Source organism: Mobula birostris, chromosome 19 (genome assembly GCF_030028105.1).
Source record: "Mobula birostris isolate sMobBir1 chromosome 19, sMobBir1.hap1, whole genome shotgun sequence".
Classification (NCBI taxonomy): Eukaryota; Metazoa; Chordata; class Chondrichthyes; order Myliobatiformes; family Myliobatidae; genus Mobula; species Mobula birostris.
This window is the reverse complement of record NC_092388.1, coordinates 69,218,748-69,239,544: the sequence shown is the minus strand read 5'-3', so window position 1 is coordinate 69,239,544 and position 20,797 is coordinate 69,218,748. Positions and strand designations below refer to the sequence as shown.

The 20,797-nt window shown below is 43.5% G+C and overlaps 1 protein-coding gene across 8 annotated transcripts in view; it reads right to left on the bottom strand.

Moving 5' to 3' along the window:
- ulk4 (unc-51 like kinase 4) overlaps positions 1-20,797 on the bottom strand; it is a 702,256-nt gene that overhangs the window by 637,681 nt on the left and 43,778 nt on the right. For all 8 annotated transcript variants that reach the window (XM_072283788.1, XM_072283790.1, XM_072283793.1 and 5 more), the window contains one exon: positions 18,393-18,494. In XM_072283788.1, the coding sequence (XP_072139889.1) occupies positions 18,393-18,494 (102 nt within the window). The remainder of the gene's footprint in view (positions 1-18,392; positions 18,495-20,797) is intronic.

The window sequence follows — 20,797 nt, the reverse complement described above, 5'->3', positions numbered from 1 at the left end:
GACTTTGTCCTACCTTGTCCTGTGTCATAATCTCATGCTTAACATTTGACTCCAACATCTTCCCAACCACTGAGGTCAGCTAACGGGTCTATAATTTCTTCTCTGTAGCCTCCCTCCTTTCTTCCAGAGTGAGCTTACATTTGCAATTTTCCACTCCTCCGGAATCATGCCAGAGTCCAATGAAACTTGAAATAGCATTACTGATGCCTCCACAATCTCTACCACTGCCTCTTTCAGAACCCTAGTGTGCAGTTCATCTGGTCCATGTGACTTAAGCACCTTTAGGTCATTCAGCTTTTGACACCTTCTCCCTTGTAATAGTAACTGCACTCTCTTCTCTTCCCTCACACCCTCCAAGGCCTGGCACACTACTAGTATTTTCCACAGTGAAGACTGATGCAAGATACTCATTTAATTCATCCGCCATCTCCATTACTATTTCTCCAGCCTTATTCCCTTGTCCATTTGTCCCCACCCACTAATCTCCCTCCAGGCACTCATCCCTGCAAGCAGCCTAAATGTGAAAGCTACTCCCTCACCTCCATTCAGGGCCCCAAATAGTCCTTTCCGGTGAGACAACACATCACCTGCGAATCTGCTGGGGTCGTCTATTGTATCCAGTGCTCCCTATGCAGCCTCCTCTACATTGGTAAGACCGATTGAAAACTAGGGGACCACTTTGTTGAGTATCTCTACACCATCACCACAAGCGGGACTTCCCGATGGCTGAACATCTTAATTTGGATTTGCATTCCCGATCCAACATGTGCCAAGATGAGGCCACCCCCAGGGTGGAAGACCAACGCCTTATATTCCATCTGGGTGCCCTCTAGCAAGATGGCAATTCTCCTTCTGGTAAACAAACTCCCCCACATCCTCTGTTCTCCACTCTGGATGTTTACTCCCCCCTGGATCCCCTCCTCCTTCCTTTTCTCCCATGGTCCGCTTCCCTCTCCTATCAGATTCTTTCTTCTCCAGCCCTTGAGCTTTACCACCCACTTCAACTATCACCTTCCAGCTAGCCTCTTACTCCTCTCTCCACCTTTTTATTCTGACATCTTCCCCCTTCCTTCTCAGTCCTGAAGACAGGTCTTGGCTCAAAATATTGACTGTTAATTCTTTTCCATAGATACTGTCAGGCCTGCTGAGTTCCTCCAGCAATTTGCGTGTGTTGCTTTAGATTTCCAGCATCTACAGACTTTCTCATGTCTATGATTTCATATTTAAGGACAAGGGGTATGTGTGAACTGTGTACAGGCAACACCCATAGTCAGGATCAAACTTGGAGTCTCTGGAACTGAGAGTCAAAATCTCTAACCACTTTGTCACTTTGAAATGACAAGTAAATGCTCACAGAAACCATATGACCCAAAAGGAAGCCCATTCAGCTCATTCTGATTGTGCCAGTTGACAAAAGGTGACCAATCCCCAGAGTACACGTTTTTGCATGCCACACTTCCCAAGAAGACATTGGATTGCGGAGAAGGAAAGAGTTTAAATGGAGCGAGCAGGGCAGACGGCACTTTTTGTGCACCACAGCTCCCACGGAGACATTGGATTCCATAAAGGGAGAGGGAGCTTAAAAGAAGTGAGCAGACGCAATAGGGCATTTTTGGCACACTACAGTTCTCGAGGAAACAATGGATTCTGCATAATTAGGTACTTGGTAAGATCCAAGAAACAGTTAGATTTACGTGGAGTGGTCACTGTGTGATTAGGCCAGTGTACAGAGTAGGGAGTCGAGGCTTTGGTGAGGAGAAGCGAAAGCTGTAGGAAGATTTCTTTCTGTTATTACTCTTTCTTTCTTATTGCACATTTAGAGCACTGTGAATGCCCCACAGGGTATTTGAATGCACCTCTTGCCGTATGTGAGAAGGTAGGGAAACCTCCAGTGTCCCTGATGTCTATGCCTGCAAGAAGTGCATCTAGCTGCAGCTTCTAACAGATCGTGATAAGGAGTTGGAGCTGGAACTGGATGAACTCTGGATCATTTGGGAGGCTGAGAGGTTGACAGACAGGGCTTACAGGAAGGTAGTTATACCCAAGGTAACTGGGCGACTGTAAGAAAGGGGAAAAGGTTAGACAGCCAGTGCAGAGTGCCCCTGTGGCCATTTCCCTCAACGACAGGTATACTATTTTGGATAGTACTGGGGGAGAGGACCCAGCAGAGGAAAGCCACAGCAGTCAAGTCCATGGCACTGAGTCTGGCTCTGTGGCTCCAAAGGGAACTGGGACAAAGAGCTGAACAGTGGTGATACTGGATTTGTTGGTTAGGGGAATAGAAAGGCGGTTCTGTGGATAAGAACGAGAATCTCGGATGCTATGTTGCCTCCCTGGTGTCAGGGACATCACAAATCAAGTTCACAGCATTCGTAAGTGGGGAGAGTTGAGCAGTCAGAGGTCATGGTCCATGTCGGTAGTACGGGTGACGAGGTCCTGCAAAGTGAGTTCATGTAGTTAGGTGCTAAGATAAAGGACAGAGCCTACATGGTTGTGATCTCAGAACTGCTACCTATGTCACGTGCTAGTGAGGCCAGAAATATGAAAATCATACAATTTAACATGTGGCTAAGGAGATGGTGCAGGAGAGAGGACTTCAGAATTTTGAATCTTTGGGCTCTCTTCCAGAGAAGCTAAGATCTGTACAAAAGCAACACACAAAATGCTGGAGGAAGTCAGCAGGCCAGGTAGCATCTATGGAAAAGAGTAGAGTCGATATTTCAGGCCAAGACCCTGATGTAGAACTGAGGAATAAGAAAGGTATGACTACATTAATGGGATTACGTTATAGACCACAAAAAAGTCCACAGGATTTAAAGGAGCAAATCTGTAGAGAGATCGTAGACTGTTGCAAGAAACGTAATGTTGTCATCGTAGGTGATCTTAACTTTCCACATATTTACTGGGACTCCCATACTATAAAAAGACTAGATGGGATAGAGTTTGTCAAATGTACTCAGGAAAGTTTCCTTTATCAATACATGGAAGTGTGACAGGGTCCTGAATTACCCCTATGAACTGTGCTCGTGACGTGAAATTTGTCAACTTAGCAGCAGCAGCTCAATGCAATACATAATATAGAAGAGAAAAACAAAAATAATAAAAAATAAACCTGATTTTTATTTCGTTTCTCTACTGACCATATAGTCAAAGTAAGAGTTATAAAGCTTAATCACTTAATCGCATATTGTATACTGTTTGTTATTTTGGGGTACTGATTTGTAACAGGGGACACATCGCACAGCATCCACCCAAACTAGATTTCTTAAGCTTGGACGGGCCAGGGGCTATCGTCCCCTATATTAAGCCGCTAGCCGAAGCGAGAGTTACATTTATAACTACATCGATATGTTGGGACCAGGTAAGATCCTCAGAGATCATGACACCCAGGAACTTGAAGCTGCTCACTCTCTCCACTTCTGATCCCTCTATGAGGATTGGTATGTGTTCCTTCGTCTTACCTTTCCTGAAGTCCACAATCAGCTCTTTCGTCTTACTGACGTTGAGTGCCAGGTTGTTGCTGCGACACCACTCCACTAGTTGGCATATCTCACTACTAAACTCCCTCTCGTCACCACTTGAGATTCTACCAACAATGGTTGTATCGTCATCAAATTTATAGATGACATTTGAGCTATGCCTAGCCACACAGTCATGTGTATAGAGAGAGTAGAGCAGTGGACTAAGCATACACCCCTGAAGTGCACCAGTGTTGATCGTCAGCGAGGAGGATATGTTATCACCAATCTGCACAGATTGTGGTCTTCCAGTTAGGAAGTCGAGGATCCAATTACAGAGGGAGGTACAGAGGCCCAGGTTCTGCAACTTCTCAATCAGGATTGTGGGAATGATGGTATTAAATGATGAGCTACGGTCAATGAACAACATCCTGACATAGGTGTTTGTTGCCCAAGTGGTCTAAAGCCGTGTGGAGAGTCATTGAGATTGCGTCCGCCGATGACCTATTGTGGCAATAGGCAAATTGCAATGGGTCCAGGTCCTTGCTGAGGCAGGAGTTCAGTCTAGTCATGAGCAACCTCTCAAAGCATTTCATCACTGTCCATGTGAGTGCTACCGGGCGATAGTCATTAAGGCAGCCCACATTATTCTTCTTAGGCACTAGTATAATTGTTGCCTTTTTGAAGCAAGTGAAAACTTCCGCCTGTAGCAGTAAGAAGTTGAAAATGTCCTTGAATACTCCCACTAGAAGGGGTCAATAACTTTACAGGGTGTTTTTTTTTATAGGCCGCCCAATAGTAACAGGGGCTTGGAGGAGCAGATAGCGAAACAGATCCTGGAAAGGTGTAAAAATAACAGAGTTGTTGTGATGGGAGATTTTAATTTCCCAAATATCGATTGGCATTTCCCTAGAGCAAGGGGTTTAATTGGGGCAGAGTTTCTCAGGTGTGTTCAGGAAGGTTTCTTGACACAGTATGTAGATAAGCCTACAAGAGGAGAGACTCTACTTGATCTGGTACTGGGAAATGAACCTGGTCAGGTGTCAGATCTCTCAGTGGGAGAGCATTTTGGAGATAGTGATCATAATTCTATCTCCTTTACAATAACATTGGAGAGAGATAGGAACAGACAAGTTAGAAAAGCATTTAATTGGAGTAAGGGGATTTATGAGGCTATCAGGCGGGAAATTGGAAGCTTAAATTGGGAACAGATGTTCTCAGGGGAAAGTATGGAAGAAATGTGGCAAAAGTTCAGGGGATTTTTGTGTGGAGCTCTGCATAAGTACGTTCCAATGAAACAGGGAAGTTATGGTAGGGTACAGGAACCGTGGTGTACAAAGGCTGTAATAAATCTAGTCAAGAAGAAAAGAAATGCTTACAAAAGGTTCAGAGAGTTAGGTAATGTTCAAGATCCAGAAGATTATAAGGCTAATAGGAAGGAGCTTAAGAAGGAAATTAGGAGAGCCAGAAGGGGCCATGAAAAGGCCTTGGCGGACTGGATTAAGGAAAACCCCAAGGCATTCTACAAGTATGTGAAGAGCAAGAGGATGAGACGTGGAAGAATAGGAGCTATCAAGTGTGACAGTGGGAAAGTATGTATGGAACCGGAGGAAACAGCAGAGGTACTTAATGAATACTTTACTTCAATATTCACTATGGAAAAGGATCTTGGTGATTGTAGCAATGACTTGCAGCAGACTGAAAAGCTTGAGCATGTAGATATTAAGAAAGCGGATGTGATGGAGCTTTTGGAAAGCATCAAGTTAGAGAAGTTGCCGGGACCGGATGAGATGTACCCCAAGCTACTGTGGGAGGCAAGGGAGGAGATTGCTGAGCCTCTGGCGATGATCTTTGCTTCATCAATGGGGACGGGAGAGGTTCCGGAGGATTGGAGGGTTGCGGATGTTGTTCCTTTATTCAAAAATGGGAGTAGAGATAGGCCAGGAAATTATAGACCAGTGAGTCTTAACTTAGTGGTTGGTAAGTTGATGGACAAGATCCTGAGAGGCAGAATTTACGAACGTTTGGAGAGGTATAATATGATTAGGAATAGTCAGCATAGCTTTGTCTAGGGCAGGTCGTTCCTTACGAGCCTGATTGAATTTTTTGAGGATGTAACTAAGCACATTGATGAGGGAAGAGCAGTAGATGTAGTGTATATGGATTTCAGCAAGGCATTTGATAAGGTACCCCATGCAAGACTTATTGTGAAAGTAAGGAGGCATGGGATCCAAGGGGACATTGCTTTGTGAATCCAGAACTGGCTTGCCCACAGAAGGTAAAGAGTGGTTGCAGATGGGTCATATTCTGCATGGAGGTCAGTCACCAGTGGAGTGCCTCAGTGATCTGTTCTGGGACCCTTACTCTTCGTGATTTTTATAAATGACCTGACTGAGGAAGTGGAGGGCTGGGTTAGTAAGTTTGCTGATGACACAAAGGTTAGAGGTGTTGTGGATAGTGTGGAGGGCTGTCAGAGGTTACAGTGGGACATTGATAGGATGCAAAACTGGGCTGAAAAGTGGCAGATGGAGTTCAGCCCAGATATGTGTGAAGTGGTTCATTTTGGTAGGTCAAATAGGATGGCAGAATATAGTATTAATGGTAAGACTCTTGGCAGTGTGAAGGATCAGAGGGATCTTGGGGTCCGAGTCCATAGGACACTCAAAGCTGCTGCGCAGGTTGACTCTGTGGTTAAGAAGGTATACGGTGTATTGGCCTTCATCAATCATGGAATTGAATTTAGGAGCCGTGAGGTAATGTTGCAGCTATATAGGACCCTAGTCAGACCCCACTTGGAGCACTGTGCTCAGTTCTGGTCGCCTCACTATAGGAAAGATGTGGAAGCTATAGGAAGGGTGCAGAGGAGATTTACAAGGATATTGACTGGATTGGGGAGCATGCCTCATGAGAATAGATTGAGTGAACTCGGCCTTTTCTCCTTGGAGTGACAAAGGATGAGAGGTGACCTGATAGAGATGTACAAGATGATGAGAGGCATTGATTGTGTGGATAGTCAGAGGCTTTTTCCCAGGGCTGAAATGGTTGCCACAAGAGGACACAAGTTTAAGGTGCTGGGAAGTGGGTACAGAGGAGTTGTCAAGGGTAAGTTTTTTACTCAGAGAGTGGTGAGTGCGTAGAATGGGCTGCCGGCAACGGTGGTGGAGGCGGATACGATAGGGTCTTTTAAGAGACTTTTGGATAGGTACATGGAGCTTAGAAAAATAGAGGGCTATAGGTAAACCTTGTAATTTCTAAGGTAGGGACATGTTCGGCACAACTTTATGGGCCAAAGGGCCTGTATTGTGCTGTAGGTTTTCTATGTTTCTATGATTGGCACAGGTTTTCAGAGCCTTACTAGGTACTCCATCAGGACCTTCCGTCTTGCAAGGGTTCACTCTCTTTAAAACAGCCTAACTTCAGCCTCTGAGACGAAGATCACAGGGGCATCAGGTGCAGCAGGGATCTTCACAGCAGTAGTTGTGCTCTCCCTTTCAAAGCGTGCATAGAAAGCATTGAGTTCATCTGGTAGTAAAGCATTGCTTCACTATAATTTTATATGTTTCTACAAGATCTCCTCTCATTCTTCTGAATTCCAGTGAGTACAGTCCCAGATGACTCAATCTCTCCTCACAGTCTAATCCCCTCATCTCTGGAATCAACCTGGTGAACCTCCTCTGCACTGCCTCCAAAGCCAGTGTATCCTTCCTCAAGTAAGGGGACTGGAACTGCACGCAGTACTCCAGGTGTGGCCTCCCCAGTACCCTGTACAGCTACAGCATAACCCCCCAGCTCTTAAATTCAATCCCTCTAGCAATGAAGGCCAACATTCCATTTGGATTCTTGACAGCCTGCTGCAACTGCAAACCAACCTTTTGTGATTCATGCACAAGCACTCCCATGTCCCTCTGCACAGCAGCATGCTGCAATTTTTTATTATTTAACTAATAATCTTCTCTTCCACTTCTCCTTCCAAAGTGGATGACGTCATATTTACCAACATTGTACTCCATCTGCCAGATCCTTGCCCACTCACTTAACCTATCCATATCTCTCTGCAGATTCTCCATATCTTCTGCACTATTTGCTTTTCCACTCAATTTAGTACCATCAGCAAACTTCGATACACTACACTCAGTCCCCTCTTCCAGATCGTTAATGTATATCGTGAGCAGTTGTGGGCCCAGCACTGACCCCTGCAGCACACCACTCACCACTAATTACCAACCAGCATAACACCCATGTACCCCAACTCTCTGCTTTCCATTAGTTAACCAATCCTCTATCCATGCTAATATGTCACCCCCAACTCTACGAATCCCTATCTTATTGATAAATCTTATGTGGCACCTTATCAAATCCTTTCTGGTAGGTCGTGTTTAACCAATCTGATCATTTTTCCAGGATGTTACTCGGCAACTTGGTGAAGGCAAGGCAGTGGATGCTGTCTACATGGACTTTTATCAAGGCCATTGACAGGGTCCCACATGGGAGGTTTGCTAAGAAGGTTCAGTTGCTTAGCATTCGAAATGAGGTGGTAAATTGGATTAAAAATTGGCTTTGTGGGAAAAGCCAGAGAGTGGTACTAGATGGTTGCCTCTCTGACTGGAAGCCTGTGACTAATGGTGCTGGCTCCACTCTGTCATCTATATCAACGATCTGAATGATAATGTGGTTAACTGGATCAGCAAATTTGCAGATAACACCAAGATTGGGAGTGTAGTGGACAGCACGGAAGACCAACACAGCCTGCAGCAAGATCTGGACCAGCTGGAAAAATAGGCCGAAAAATGGCAAACAGAATTTAATGTAGGCAAATGTAAGGTGTTAATTTTGTAAGGACAAAGCAGAGCAGGATTTAAACAGTGTATGCTAAGACACTGAAGTGTCAGGTAGAACAAAAGAATGTGGGAATACAGATCCATAATTTCTTGAAACTGGCACCGTAAATGGGGTCATAAAGAAAGCTTTTGGCACATTGGCATTCAGAAATCAATGTACTGAGTACAGGAGTTGGAGTGTTATGTTGAAACTGTATAAGATGATGGTAAAGCCTAACTTGGGTCACCTACCTACAGGAAGGATGTAAACAAGATTGAATGCGTGCAGAGAAAATTTACAAGGATGTTGCCGGGACCGAGTTATAGCAAAAGGTTGAATAGGTGAGGACTTTATTCCCTAGAACATAGGAGAATGAGAGGAGATTTGAAGGAGGTATACAAAGTTATGTAAAGTATGGATAAGAGTAAATACAAGCAGGCTTTTTCCAGAAGTCAGATGGGATACAATTAGAGGTCATGGGTTAAGGATGAAAGGTAAAATGTTTAAGAGGAACATGAGGGGAAACTTCTTCACTTAGAGGGTCACGAGCGTGTGGAACAAGCTGCCAGTGCAAGTGGTGGGTGCAGGTTCGATTTCAACACTTAAGAGAAAGTTGGATAGGTACATGGATGGGAAGGGTATAGGTGCAGGTTGATGAGACTAGGCAGATTCATGGTTCAGCACAGACTAAATGGGCCGAAGAGCCTGTTGCTGTGCTGTAGTGTTCTACAACTCTAACCTCATTACTACAGAAACCAATTTTCAACCAATTGGATGGACTTCTATGATATGATGAAAAAGCTGATGAAACCACAGGCTATACACATGACTGTGTGGCTAGGCATAGCTCAAATACTATCTATAAATTTGCTGATAATACAACCATTGTTGGTAGAATCTCAGGTGGTGACGAGAGGGCGTACAGGAGAGATATGCCAACTAATAGAGTAGCGCTGCAGCAACAACCTTTCACTCAACGTCAGTAAGACTAAAGAGCTGATTGTGGACTTCAGGAAGGGTAAGATGAAGGAACACATACCAATGCCCAGAGGAATTAAAAGTGGAGAGAGTGAACAGTTTCAAGTTCCTGGGTGTCAAGATCTCTGAGGACATAACCTGGTCCAAAACATATCGATGCAGTTATAAAGAAGGCAAGACAGTGTCTATACTTCATTAGGAGTTTGAAGAGGTACGCTCAAAAACTTCTATACATGAACAATGGAGAGCATTCTGACAGGCTGACAGGCTGTATCACTATATGGTATGGGGCGTGGGGGGGCTACTGCACAGGACCGAAAGAAGCTGCAGAGAGTTATAAATATAGTCGGCTCCATTTTGGCTACTTTGTTTACAAAGTACCCAGGACAACTTCAAGGAGTGGTGTCTCAGAAGGGCAGCGTCCATTATTAAGGACCTCCAGCACTCAGGGCATGCCCTTTTCTCACTGTTACCATCAGGTAGGAGGTACAGAAGCCTGAAGGCACACACTCAGCGATTCAGGAACAGCTTCTTTCTCTCTGTCATCCGATTCCCAAATGGATATTGAACCTGTAAACACTATCTCATTTTTTAAAAATATATTATTTCTGTTTTTTGCACAATTTTTAATCTATTCAATATATGTATACTGTAATTGATTTATTTATTTTTATTATTTCATTATTTTTTCTTCTGGTATACTATGTTTTTCATTGAACTGCTGCTGCTAAGTTAATGAATTTCACAATACACGCCAGTGATAATAAAGCTGATTCTGATTCTAAATTAAGATACTAGAGATGCACACAAACTAGCTGTACCTCTAACCAACGTACAAAAAATGTGAGAAAAATTCAGCAGGTCAGGCAGGCCTATGGAGAGAAATGAACAGTCAATGATTCATGCCAAGACCATCCAAACATGAACAGCTCATTGCTTCCATGATGCTGTCTGACCTGCTGAGTTCCTCCAGCATTGTGTGTGTTGCTCAAGACCTGCAGCACCTATAGAATCTCATGCATACCTTGCACCAATACAGGTAGGGTAGGGGGTGGTTGGGTCGTATTCCTTAAAAACTAACTATATCACAGTTTTGTACAACACAAAATTTTCATCAGTGCATGGATCAAGAAAAACATTAAAAATAAAAATATTTATCATTTTTTCACACAAATTCTGTGAGATCAAATTTTATTAAGTTGCAACACCATTTCCCATTATTGTATTTTTGACCCAGCTAATGAAACACAGCATGTGCCTTCTTCACCACCTGTCCTGTAACTTTCAGGAAACTCTGGACTTAAACACTGAAGTTACTCCTCAAAATTTGGGCCCCACATTGATAAGTGTCAACTCTTGCAAGCAGCATAATGTGCACTTAGCAGTATTAAATTCCATCAGTTATTGCTCTGCCCATTTAAACAAGTAATCACTATCATCCTGTAACCTGTGACTATCCTCTTGAACATCAACACCACCAATTTTAGGGCTTTTGCAAACTTATTAATCATACTCCGACACTGATATACAAATTGTGAATTAATGTAACAAATGAAAGGGATTCAAGCCTCAGATCTAAATGGCTCCCCACTGCTCACTGGGTTCCAATCACAAAATAACCTTCCATTATCATCATCTGCCTCCTATTCACAAGCCAATTTTTGGATCTATTATGATAATTTGCCTTGGATACCACAACTTGCAACCTTTCCACCAGTTTCCAATGTGAACTCTCCTCAAAGGACTTATTGTAATCTAAGTATATTACAAAAATGTCATGAGTCTATTTTGTTATCTCATCAAAAAGTCAATCAAATTCATCACATAGGATCTCCTGCTAATAAAATCAAGCAGACACTTTTTGATTGGTCACATTTCTAAGTGCACTTAATCCTGTTCATCAATTGTTTTTTCCAAATAACTTCCCCAGCCTCTTATTACTTGGACAGTCCTGTTGTGTTTCTTCAATACAAGATACCATACTGGAACAAGAATTTCTGATTCTTTTCCATTTCTGACACCTCCCTCCCCTTTCTCTGCATTTCCGACACCATCTTCTCCTTTCTCAATCTCTCTCTCTCCATCTCTGGAGACAAACTAATACAGGCATCTTAAATAAACATACTAATTCCCACATTTATCTTAACTATACCTCTTCTCACCCATCTCCAGTGAAAAAAAAGCTATTCCCTTTTCTCAGTTCCATCGTCTACGCTGCATCTGTTCAGGATGTGGATTTTCTTTCCAGAACATCAGAGATAGAACATAGAACATAAGAAATCTACAGCACATTACAGACCCTTCAGCCCACAAAGATGCGCCAACCATGTAACCTGCTCCAGAAACCGCCTAGAATTTCCCTACCACATCGCCCTCTATTTTTCAAATCTCCATACATCTCTAAGAGTCCCTTAAAAGACCCTATTGTATCCACCTCTACCACTGTCACTGGCAGTGCATTCTATGCATGCACCACTCTGTGTGTGAGGCACTTACCTCTGGTATCCCCCCCCCCCCCCGTACCTACTTCCACCACCTTAAAATTATGTTCCCTCATATTAGCCATTTCAGCCCTGGGAAAAAGCCTCTGGCTATCCGCACAATCAATGCCTCTCATTACCTTATATACTTCTATCAGGTCACCTCTCATCCTCCGTCAGTCCAAGGAGAAAAGGCCAAGTTCACTCAACCTATTCTCAAAAGGCATTATCCAAGCAATCCAGGCAACATCCTTGTAAATCTCCTCTGCACTCTCTCTATAGTATCCACATACTTCCTGTAATGAGGTGACCAGAAATGAACACAGTATTTCAAGTGGGGTCTAACTAACATACCTCACAGCACTTGAACTCAATCCCAAGGTTGATGAAGGCCTACACACCATATTCCTTCTTAACAACACTATCAACCTGTGCAACAGCTTTGTGTCCCCTAGGGACACGGACCCCAAGATCTCTCTCATCCTCCACACTACCAATATTATATTCCATCTTCAAATTTGACCTACCAAAATGAACCACCTCACACATCTGGGTTGAACTCCATCTGCCACTTCTCAGCCGAGTTCTCCCACTTTCAAATCTCTTACTATCTCTTCTTTCAGTTAGTCCTGACGAAGGGTCTCAGCCCGAAACGTTGACTGTACTTCTTCCTAGAGATGCTGCCTGGCCTGCTGCGTTCACCAGCATTTTCTGTGTGTGTTACCCAGTACAGTTATTGATCACTTCCTGTTCCTAACTTCCACTCACAAAGACTCCGTAGACAATCCCTCCATGTCTTCCTCCTTTTCTACAGCCGTGACACTATCTCTGATCAACAGTGCCACGCCCCCACCTCTTTTGCCTCCCTCCCTGTCCTTTCTGAAACATCTAAAGCAAACTCAAAGTAGCCATTCTTGCCCCTGAGCCATCCAAGTCTCTGTTATGGCCATAACATCATAGCTCCAAGTACTGATCCACACTCTACGTTCATCCGCTTTGTTCATAATATTCCTTGCATTAAAATAGACACATCTCAAACCATCGGTCTGAGCGCGTCCCTTCTCTATCACCTGCCTATCCTCCCTTTCGCACTGTCTCCAAGCTTTCTTCATTTGTGAGCCAACCGCCTCTTCCTCTGTCTCTTCAGTTCGGTTCCCAGCCCCCAGCAATTCTAGTTTAAACTCTCCCCAATAGCCTTAGCAAACCTCCCCACCAGGATTTTGGTCCCCCTGGGATTCAAGTGCAACCCATCCTTTTTATACAGGTCACTCCTGCCCCCGAAGAGGTCCTAATGATCCAGAAATCTGCATCCCAGCCCTCTGCTCCAATCCCTCAGCCAAGCATTTATCCTCCACCTCATTCTATTCCTATACTCACTGTCACGTGGCACAGTCAGTCATCCCGAGATTACTACCTTTGTGGTCCTGCTTCTCAACTTCCTTCCTAACTCCCTGTAGTCTGCTTTCAGGACCTCCTCCCTTTTCCTGCCTATATCGTTGGTACCAAAATGTACCATGACATCTGGCTGTTCTCCTTCCCACTTCAGGATATCTTGGACGCGATCAGAAACACCCCGGACCCTGGCACCTGGGAGGCAAACTACCATCCGTGCTTCTTTCCTGTGTCCACAGAATCGCCTGTCTGACCCTCTAAGTATAGAGTCCCCTATCACTGCTGCCATCCTCTTCCTTTCCCTACCCTTCTGAGCCACAGGGCCAGACTCTGTGCCGGAAGCGCGGCTACTGTTGCTTCCCCCAGGTAGGCCGTCCCCCAAATAAGCAGGAGTACTTATTGTCAAGGGGCACAGCCACAGGGGTACTCTCTGGCCTCTGACTCCTGCCCTTCCCTCTCCTGATTGTTAGCTACTTATCTGTCTCCCCAGGCCCCGGTGTGACTACCTACCTATAGCTCCTCTCTATCATCTCCTCATTTTCCCTGACCAGACGAAGGTCACCGAACTTCAGCTCCAGTTCCCTAACATGCTCACTAAGGAGCTGTAACTCGACGCATCTGACGCAGATGTGGACATCTGGGAGGCTGGGAGTCTCCAGAACTTCCCAATCTGACACCGAGCACAGAACACTGGCCTCACACACATTCTTCCTGTCTGTATTCTACTCAGGTAACCTGCCTCACCTCAACCCATTAACACCTAAGCTCCGTTGAGCCAAAGCCTTCCTACTCTGTCTCCCTTGACTCCATCGCCTACTCCCCTGAGCCCGCTCTATAAGGCTCTCTCCTTTTAAACTCTTCTCGCTGTTCTCACAGGCTGACGTCCATGTGTTTGCGCAGTTGCACCCCGATCAAACCGTTGAAGAAATAAGTAGAATTTATTATCAGAGTACACGCATGTCACCACATACAACCCTGAGATTCTTTTTCTTCCGGCATACTTAGCAAATCTACAGAACAGTAACTGTAAACAGGATCAATGACAAGAAATTTGTAAATACAAATATAAATAAATAGCAATAAATAATGAGCATGAAATAACAAGATAAAGACTTCTTAAAGTGACACTATCAGTTGTGGAAACACCAGAAGTAGAATGACTATAGTTATCCCCACTAGTTTAAGAGCCTGATGGTCGAGGGGTAGTAACTGTTCATGAAACTGATGTTGGAAGTCCTGAGGTACCTGTACCTTCTGCCTGATGGCAGCAGCGAGAAAAGAGCATGGCCTGGGTGGTGAGGATTTTTGATGATGGATGCTGCTTTTCTGCTGCAACATTTCATGTTGATGTGCACAATGCTTGGGAGTGTTTTAAGGTGGGGGGTTATACGGGAGGCAGGGTTTAAGGGTCGGCACAACACTGTGGGCCGAAGGGCCTGTACTGTGCTGTACTATTCCATGTTCTGTTTTACCCATGATACGCTGGGCCAAATCAACTAGTTTTTGTAGGATTTTCCGCTCAAAGGCATTGGTGCTCCCATACCACACACTTTCCACCACACATCAAAAGAAGTTTGCCAAGGATTTTGATGACATCTCCGCACACTCCTGAGGAAGCAGAGGTGCTGTTGTGCTTTCTTTACAATTATATTTATATGATGGGTCCAGGACATGTCCTTTGAGTTAATGACTGTGACAAAAGTACACATAGACTAAGATGTTAACTGTCCTGCGCTATCACCAGTGGGATCATCAGTTGATCTGCCACCTGTCTTCAGGAGAGAGAGATAAGTAAGACAATGGAGCAGCATTTGGAAATGTTAATGAGGAGACGAGAGAGTTTAACGGAAGGAGACACCGGTCTGAGTATTGTCAAGACCGGCTGCTTGAATCCTGAACTGTTTGAAGTCTGATGGACAGGCGATACCCCAACAGGGGGGATAAAAAGGGACAGGTTCGCTAAGGCAACAGACACCACACACGACACCACGAGGTAACGAGACCCTGGAAGCGGTGCGTCCCCACAAGTCGGTGGGAGTTTTGGAGGTCTGATCGCAGGACCAGCCATAGACGCACAGGGTGCAAAGATACGGTCTGCGGGAACCTGGTGTGTGTCCGCCCTTGCCTGGGTGCCGGGTTCACCACTGAAGAACGATCGTGTCTGGAATGGAGGGGTCACAGTCGGTGACCTCAGAAGACATTACAAAGGGCTCACCCGAAAGCTAACTGCGAGGAATATCGAAGGTCTGTTTGGAATCCGATTTGCATATTCATTCGTTCTCTCTCTCTCTCCCCAACGGCACGACGGGCGATTACTGCGAACTGAACTAAACTGAACTCTGTCACTTGTGATTGAACATCTTACCCCTAGACTGCGATAGAGCTTGATGGACCCTATTATCCTAGTTGTGTGTACATGTGTGTTTATTCATTGCTAACCTGTTGCATTTATATCCTCACTATTAGAGTACTGTGTTGCTTATTTCTTTCATAAAGCTTTCTTAGTTCCAGTAATCCAGACTCCAACTGAGTGGTCCATTTCTGCTGGTTTGGCAACCCAGTTACGGGGTACGTAACAATGACACTCAGGTATTTAAAGTTACTGACCCTCTCCATCTCTGATTCTCCAATGATTACTGGTTCATGGGCCTCCTGAAGTCTTACTGACATTGAGTGAGAGCAGTCCACACAACAGAATTCAGTTTTGAAGATGCAATGTCAATTCCATCTCTGGAGTTGAATAACGTAAAGAATTGTATTCAAATATCATAATTGCCTCCATTAAATGACTAGAAATCTAGGTATTGAGCTTCTTTTCAAGAACAAGCATACACATACAAGCATGCTTTTTGTCCTGTAGTTCTTAATCTGGAGAGAACTGCAAAGTACCTTTCACACATTCAGTACTCAGGCAGATTTAACTCAAATTGATTTTGTTTTGTTTAGATAGGTAGATGAATGTAAGGAGGGACATAGACTAGTTTAGTTAGCCATTTGATTACTAATTTAATTGGTTCAGCACAACATTGCGTGCCAAAGGGCCTATTCCTGTGCTGTACTGTTCTATGTTCTACATATGTTAAAATCATAGCTTCTGAGATTATTTATTCTAAAGTCATAATGGAATTGATACTAAGCTAAAGCAAAAGGTTTCTTTTTGTTTCAATTCTCTTTTAAATTTATGAGCGCCATACTGACTACATTGGCAACAAATTCTTTCACTTCGAATGTGGCAATTCAACAAAAGAAGTTTTTAATCAATGTTTGAGCAAATCGATAGATACAAAGAAACCTACAGCTAAATACAGGCCCTTTGGCCCACATTGTTGTGCCAAACATGTAATTACTTTAGAAGTTACCTCAGGTTACCCATAGCCATCTATTTTCTCTCTTAAAAGACCCTATTGTATCCGCCTCCACCACCATCACCCCATTCCACGCACTCACCACTCTCTGCGTAAAAAACTTACTCCTCTGTACCTACTTCCAAGCACCTTAAAATTGTGTCCTCTCATGTTAGCCATTTCAGCCCAGAGAAAAAGCCTCTGACTAGCCACACGACCAATGCCTCTCATCATCTTATACATCTCTATCAGGTCACCTGTCATCCTCCGTCGCTCCAAGCAGAAAAGGCCGAGTTCACTCAACCTATTCTCATTAGGCATGCTCCCCAATCCAGGCAACATCCTTGTAAGTCTCCTCTGCACCCTTTCTATACGAGGAGTGATTGATAAGTTCGTGGCTTAATGTAAGTCAATTTTAGAAAACCTAGCACATTTGTTTTTCCTACATTTATACACTTAGTCTAGCGGTTGTGGAGCATACGGATCCCTTCTTTGTAGAAGTCGGTATCTTGGACCTCCAGAAGTGGTCGACAGCAGGGGTTATGGATAAGTAGGAGGAGATGAGTTATACAGCTCTCGTTACATGCACATGCAGTTCAACTCTGAGTGATTATGCAGAAAGTTTGAAGTTAATAACTCATCTCCTTCTACCTTAGGCCACAAACTTATCAATCACCGCTGCTGTGGACACTTTCTGGAGATCCAAGACTCCAACTTCTACAAAGAAGGGATCCGTGTGCTCCATGACCGCTGGACTAAGTGTGTAAATGTAGGAAAAATAAATGTGCTAGGTTTTCTAAAATTGACTCCTTCTACCTTGGGCCACAAACTTATCAATCACCCCTTGTAAATTCCACAATCCAGAAATGAAAATAAAAGTAGTTTCCAGAAGACAAAAGATCAAGAGAAAAAGACCAAGACCAAGGCAATGACCAAGTGTGTCATTTCCTCATGACATTAACAACATTCATTTTGCAGTTCAAAAGGAAGTGATCCTCTAATTTTGCACCCTTATCAAGCCAAGGTGTTTCAAATAGAAAAACAGTTCAATCAAGGTAAGTAATGAGAGTTGGAAAAGGTAAGGTTAAGCCACAAATATGCAAGATTGCTTATACTATTACTCCCTTTGTACTTTTGTACCGGGGGGGCAGACAGGGTGGGGGGGGCGGGCATTTGAGGGTGGCGGGGTGGGCAAGAGTGTCGCAGGGAGGGGGCGAGTAAGACAGAGAGGGTGAGGCCGAGAGACAGAGGACAGCGAGGGAGTCATCGCCAGAGGTGGTGATTGAAGGTTGTCGGGGGAAGCAAGGGAGACGGATGGGTTAGCAAGAGGGGCAAAGGGGTGGGCGAGAGGGGCAACATCCTCCAAAAATGTTTAAAATCAATCTTGCCCAGCTAATGTTATTACAATATTTCTGTATAATCAAGTTCTGGTTCAATATAGGGAAATCCCAGTTGTAAATTCCCATGACTAAACACTCAGTAATAACATCAACCAGGCAACAATAAAGAAAATACCATAGCAACAGCAACATATTTGTACACAGACATCACAACAATCTGGCAGCTTACTCATAACATTCTCCACTTTTTAACAGTCCTAAAGTTCATAAAAATTCCAACTTTCCAGCCTTACAGAATAATGTAGTGTGCTTCGTCACTTTGTTATTCATATTTCTTAACTATAAGATATCCAAAGTTATCACTACAAATGCACTAAAAAATTACAATTGTGTTAAAATTAACTTGAATTATTAAGCATTAAATTGGAACATAATATTTAAGGCCAACAGGATTTTTTTTTGATATTGAGGAAAACATCCCCATTCAGAAAGTTTCAAAAGGAAAGGAACCAAATAACTGGGCAATTCTGTGAGCACGACATTAATAACCCTCATCCCACCCCACCCCACCCTGTTACTAACCTCATGCTGATGCTGCTGTTCTTATTATCACTGAAGGCCTTTTCAAATCCAGCAAAGGACCTTTGCCAGAAAGGATGCTCCAATAAGCCACTCCATGTTAGCCTATAAATTAAGAAGAATAATCTCCATTCATACCACTGAAGTACATGGAATTTTGTGCAAAATTTTTCAGTGATGTTTCCCCTGGGTCAGTTTTAAGACCCTGCTCTTTTTAATCATGAACGGAACAGGAAGAGTATTATCTGTATTAAGTTTAAAGATAGCATTAAACTTGAAAATTTAGTACAGTATAATAAAAACACTATTAACCCAAAGCTTCTCCTAATTTTATAATTTTCCATCGTCCCCCCTGAGCCTCCAAGGTGCAGGAGATAACAACTCAAGTTTATCCAATTTCTCTGTCTAACAGACACTCAAATCCAGGCAGCATTTTTGTGCAGGAGAAGTTTACCTTCTCCAAAGCCTCCACATTGTTCCTGTAATGGGGCATTGATAATTAAATAGAAAACCCACTATGCCTTCCTTACCACCAAGACAGGGGAGAAAGAACTGGACTGCAGAAGTTTAAGGTGAGGGGGAGAAATTTAAAAGAAATTGAGGTAGTATTTTGTCCACAGAGGGTGGCAGTTTTCTGGAACAGGCTGCCGAGGAGTTGGAGAACGCAGATACAACTGCACTGGGATTTGCACAGGTTCTTAGATACAAAAGGAATAGAAGAATGCATGCAAATGAGATAGTATCACAATTGTCATGCAGTCTAATTCCCAAAACATATTCCACACAATCAGGAAAGCTCTCCAACACCTCTACTTTCTGAGGAAGCCAAAGAGAGCTGGAGATGAAAGACGGATTGTGAAAACCACATCACCAGCACACCCACCACCAATGACATACAGTGGCATGCAAAAGTTTGGGCACTCCTGGTCAAAATTTCTGTTACTGTGAATAGCTAAACAAGTAAAAGATTACCTGATTTCCAGAAGGCATAAAGTTAAAGATGACACATTTCTTTAATATTTTAAGCAAGATTACTTTTTTTATTTCCATCTTTTACTGTTTCAAAATAACAAAAAAGGAAAAGGGTCTGAAGCAAAAGTTTGGGCACCCTGCATGGTCAGTACTTAGTAACACCCCCTTTGGCAAGTATCACAGCTTGTAAACGCTTTCTGTAGCCAGCTAAGAGTCTTTCCATTCTTGTTTTGGGATTTTTGCCCATTCTTCCTTGCAAAAGGCTTCTAGTTCTGTGAAATTCTTGGGTCGTCTTGCAAGCACCGCTCTTTTGAGGTCTATCCACAGATTCTCGATGATGTTTAGGTCGGGGGACTGTGAGGGCCATGGCAAAACCTTCAGCTTGCACCTCTTGAGGTAGTCCATTGTGGATTTTGAGGTGTGTTTAGGATCATTATCCTGTTGTAGAAGCCATTCTCTTTTCATCTTCAGCTTTTTTTTACAGACGGTGTGATATTTGCTTCCAGAATTTGCTGGTATTTAATTGAATTCATTTCTCCCTCTACCAGTGAAATGTTCTCTGTGCCACTGGCTGCAACACAAGCCCAAAGCATGATCGATCCACCCCGTGCTTAACAGTTGGAGAGGTGTTCTTTTCATGAAATTTTGCACCTTTTTTTTTCCCCAAACATATCTTTGCTCATTGCGACCAAAAAGTTCTCTTTTAACTTCATCAGTCCACAGGACTTGTTTCCAAAATGCATCAGGCTTGTTTAGATGTTCCTTTGCAAACTTCTGACGCTAAATTTTGTGGTGAGGACACAGGAAGGGTTTTCTTCTGATGACTCTTCCATGAAGATCATATTTGTGCAGGTGTCACTGCACAGTAGAACAGTGCACCACCACTCCAGAGTCTGCTAAATCTTCCTGAAGGTCTTTTGCAGTCAAGTGGGGGTTTTGATTTGCCTTTCTAGCAATCCTACAAGCAGTTCTCTCGGAAAGTTTTCTTGGTCTTCCAGACCTCAACTTGACTTCCACCGATCCTGTTAACTGCCATTTCTTAATTACATTACGAACTGAGGAAACAGCTACCTGAAAACGCTTTGCTATCTTCTTATAGCCTTCTCCTGCTTTGTGGGCATCATTTGTTTTAATTTTTAGAGTGCTAGGCAGCTGCTTAGAGGAGCCCATGGCTGCTGATTGTTGGGACAAGGTTTGAGGAGTCAGGGTATTTATAAAGCTTTGAAATTTGCATCACCTGGCCTTTCCTAACAATGACTGTGAACAAGCCATAGCCCTAACAAGCTCATTAAGGTCTGAGACCTTGGTAAAAGTTATCTGAGAGCTCAACTCTCTTGGGGTGCCCAAACTTTTGCATGGCGCTCCTTTCCTTTTTTTTCACTCTAAAATTCTACATAACAAAAATAATACACTAATCTTGCTTAAAATGTTGAAAA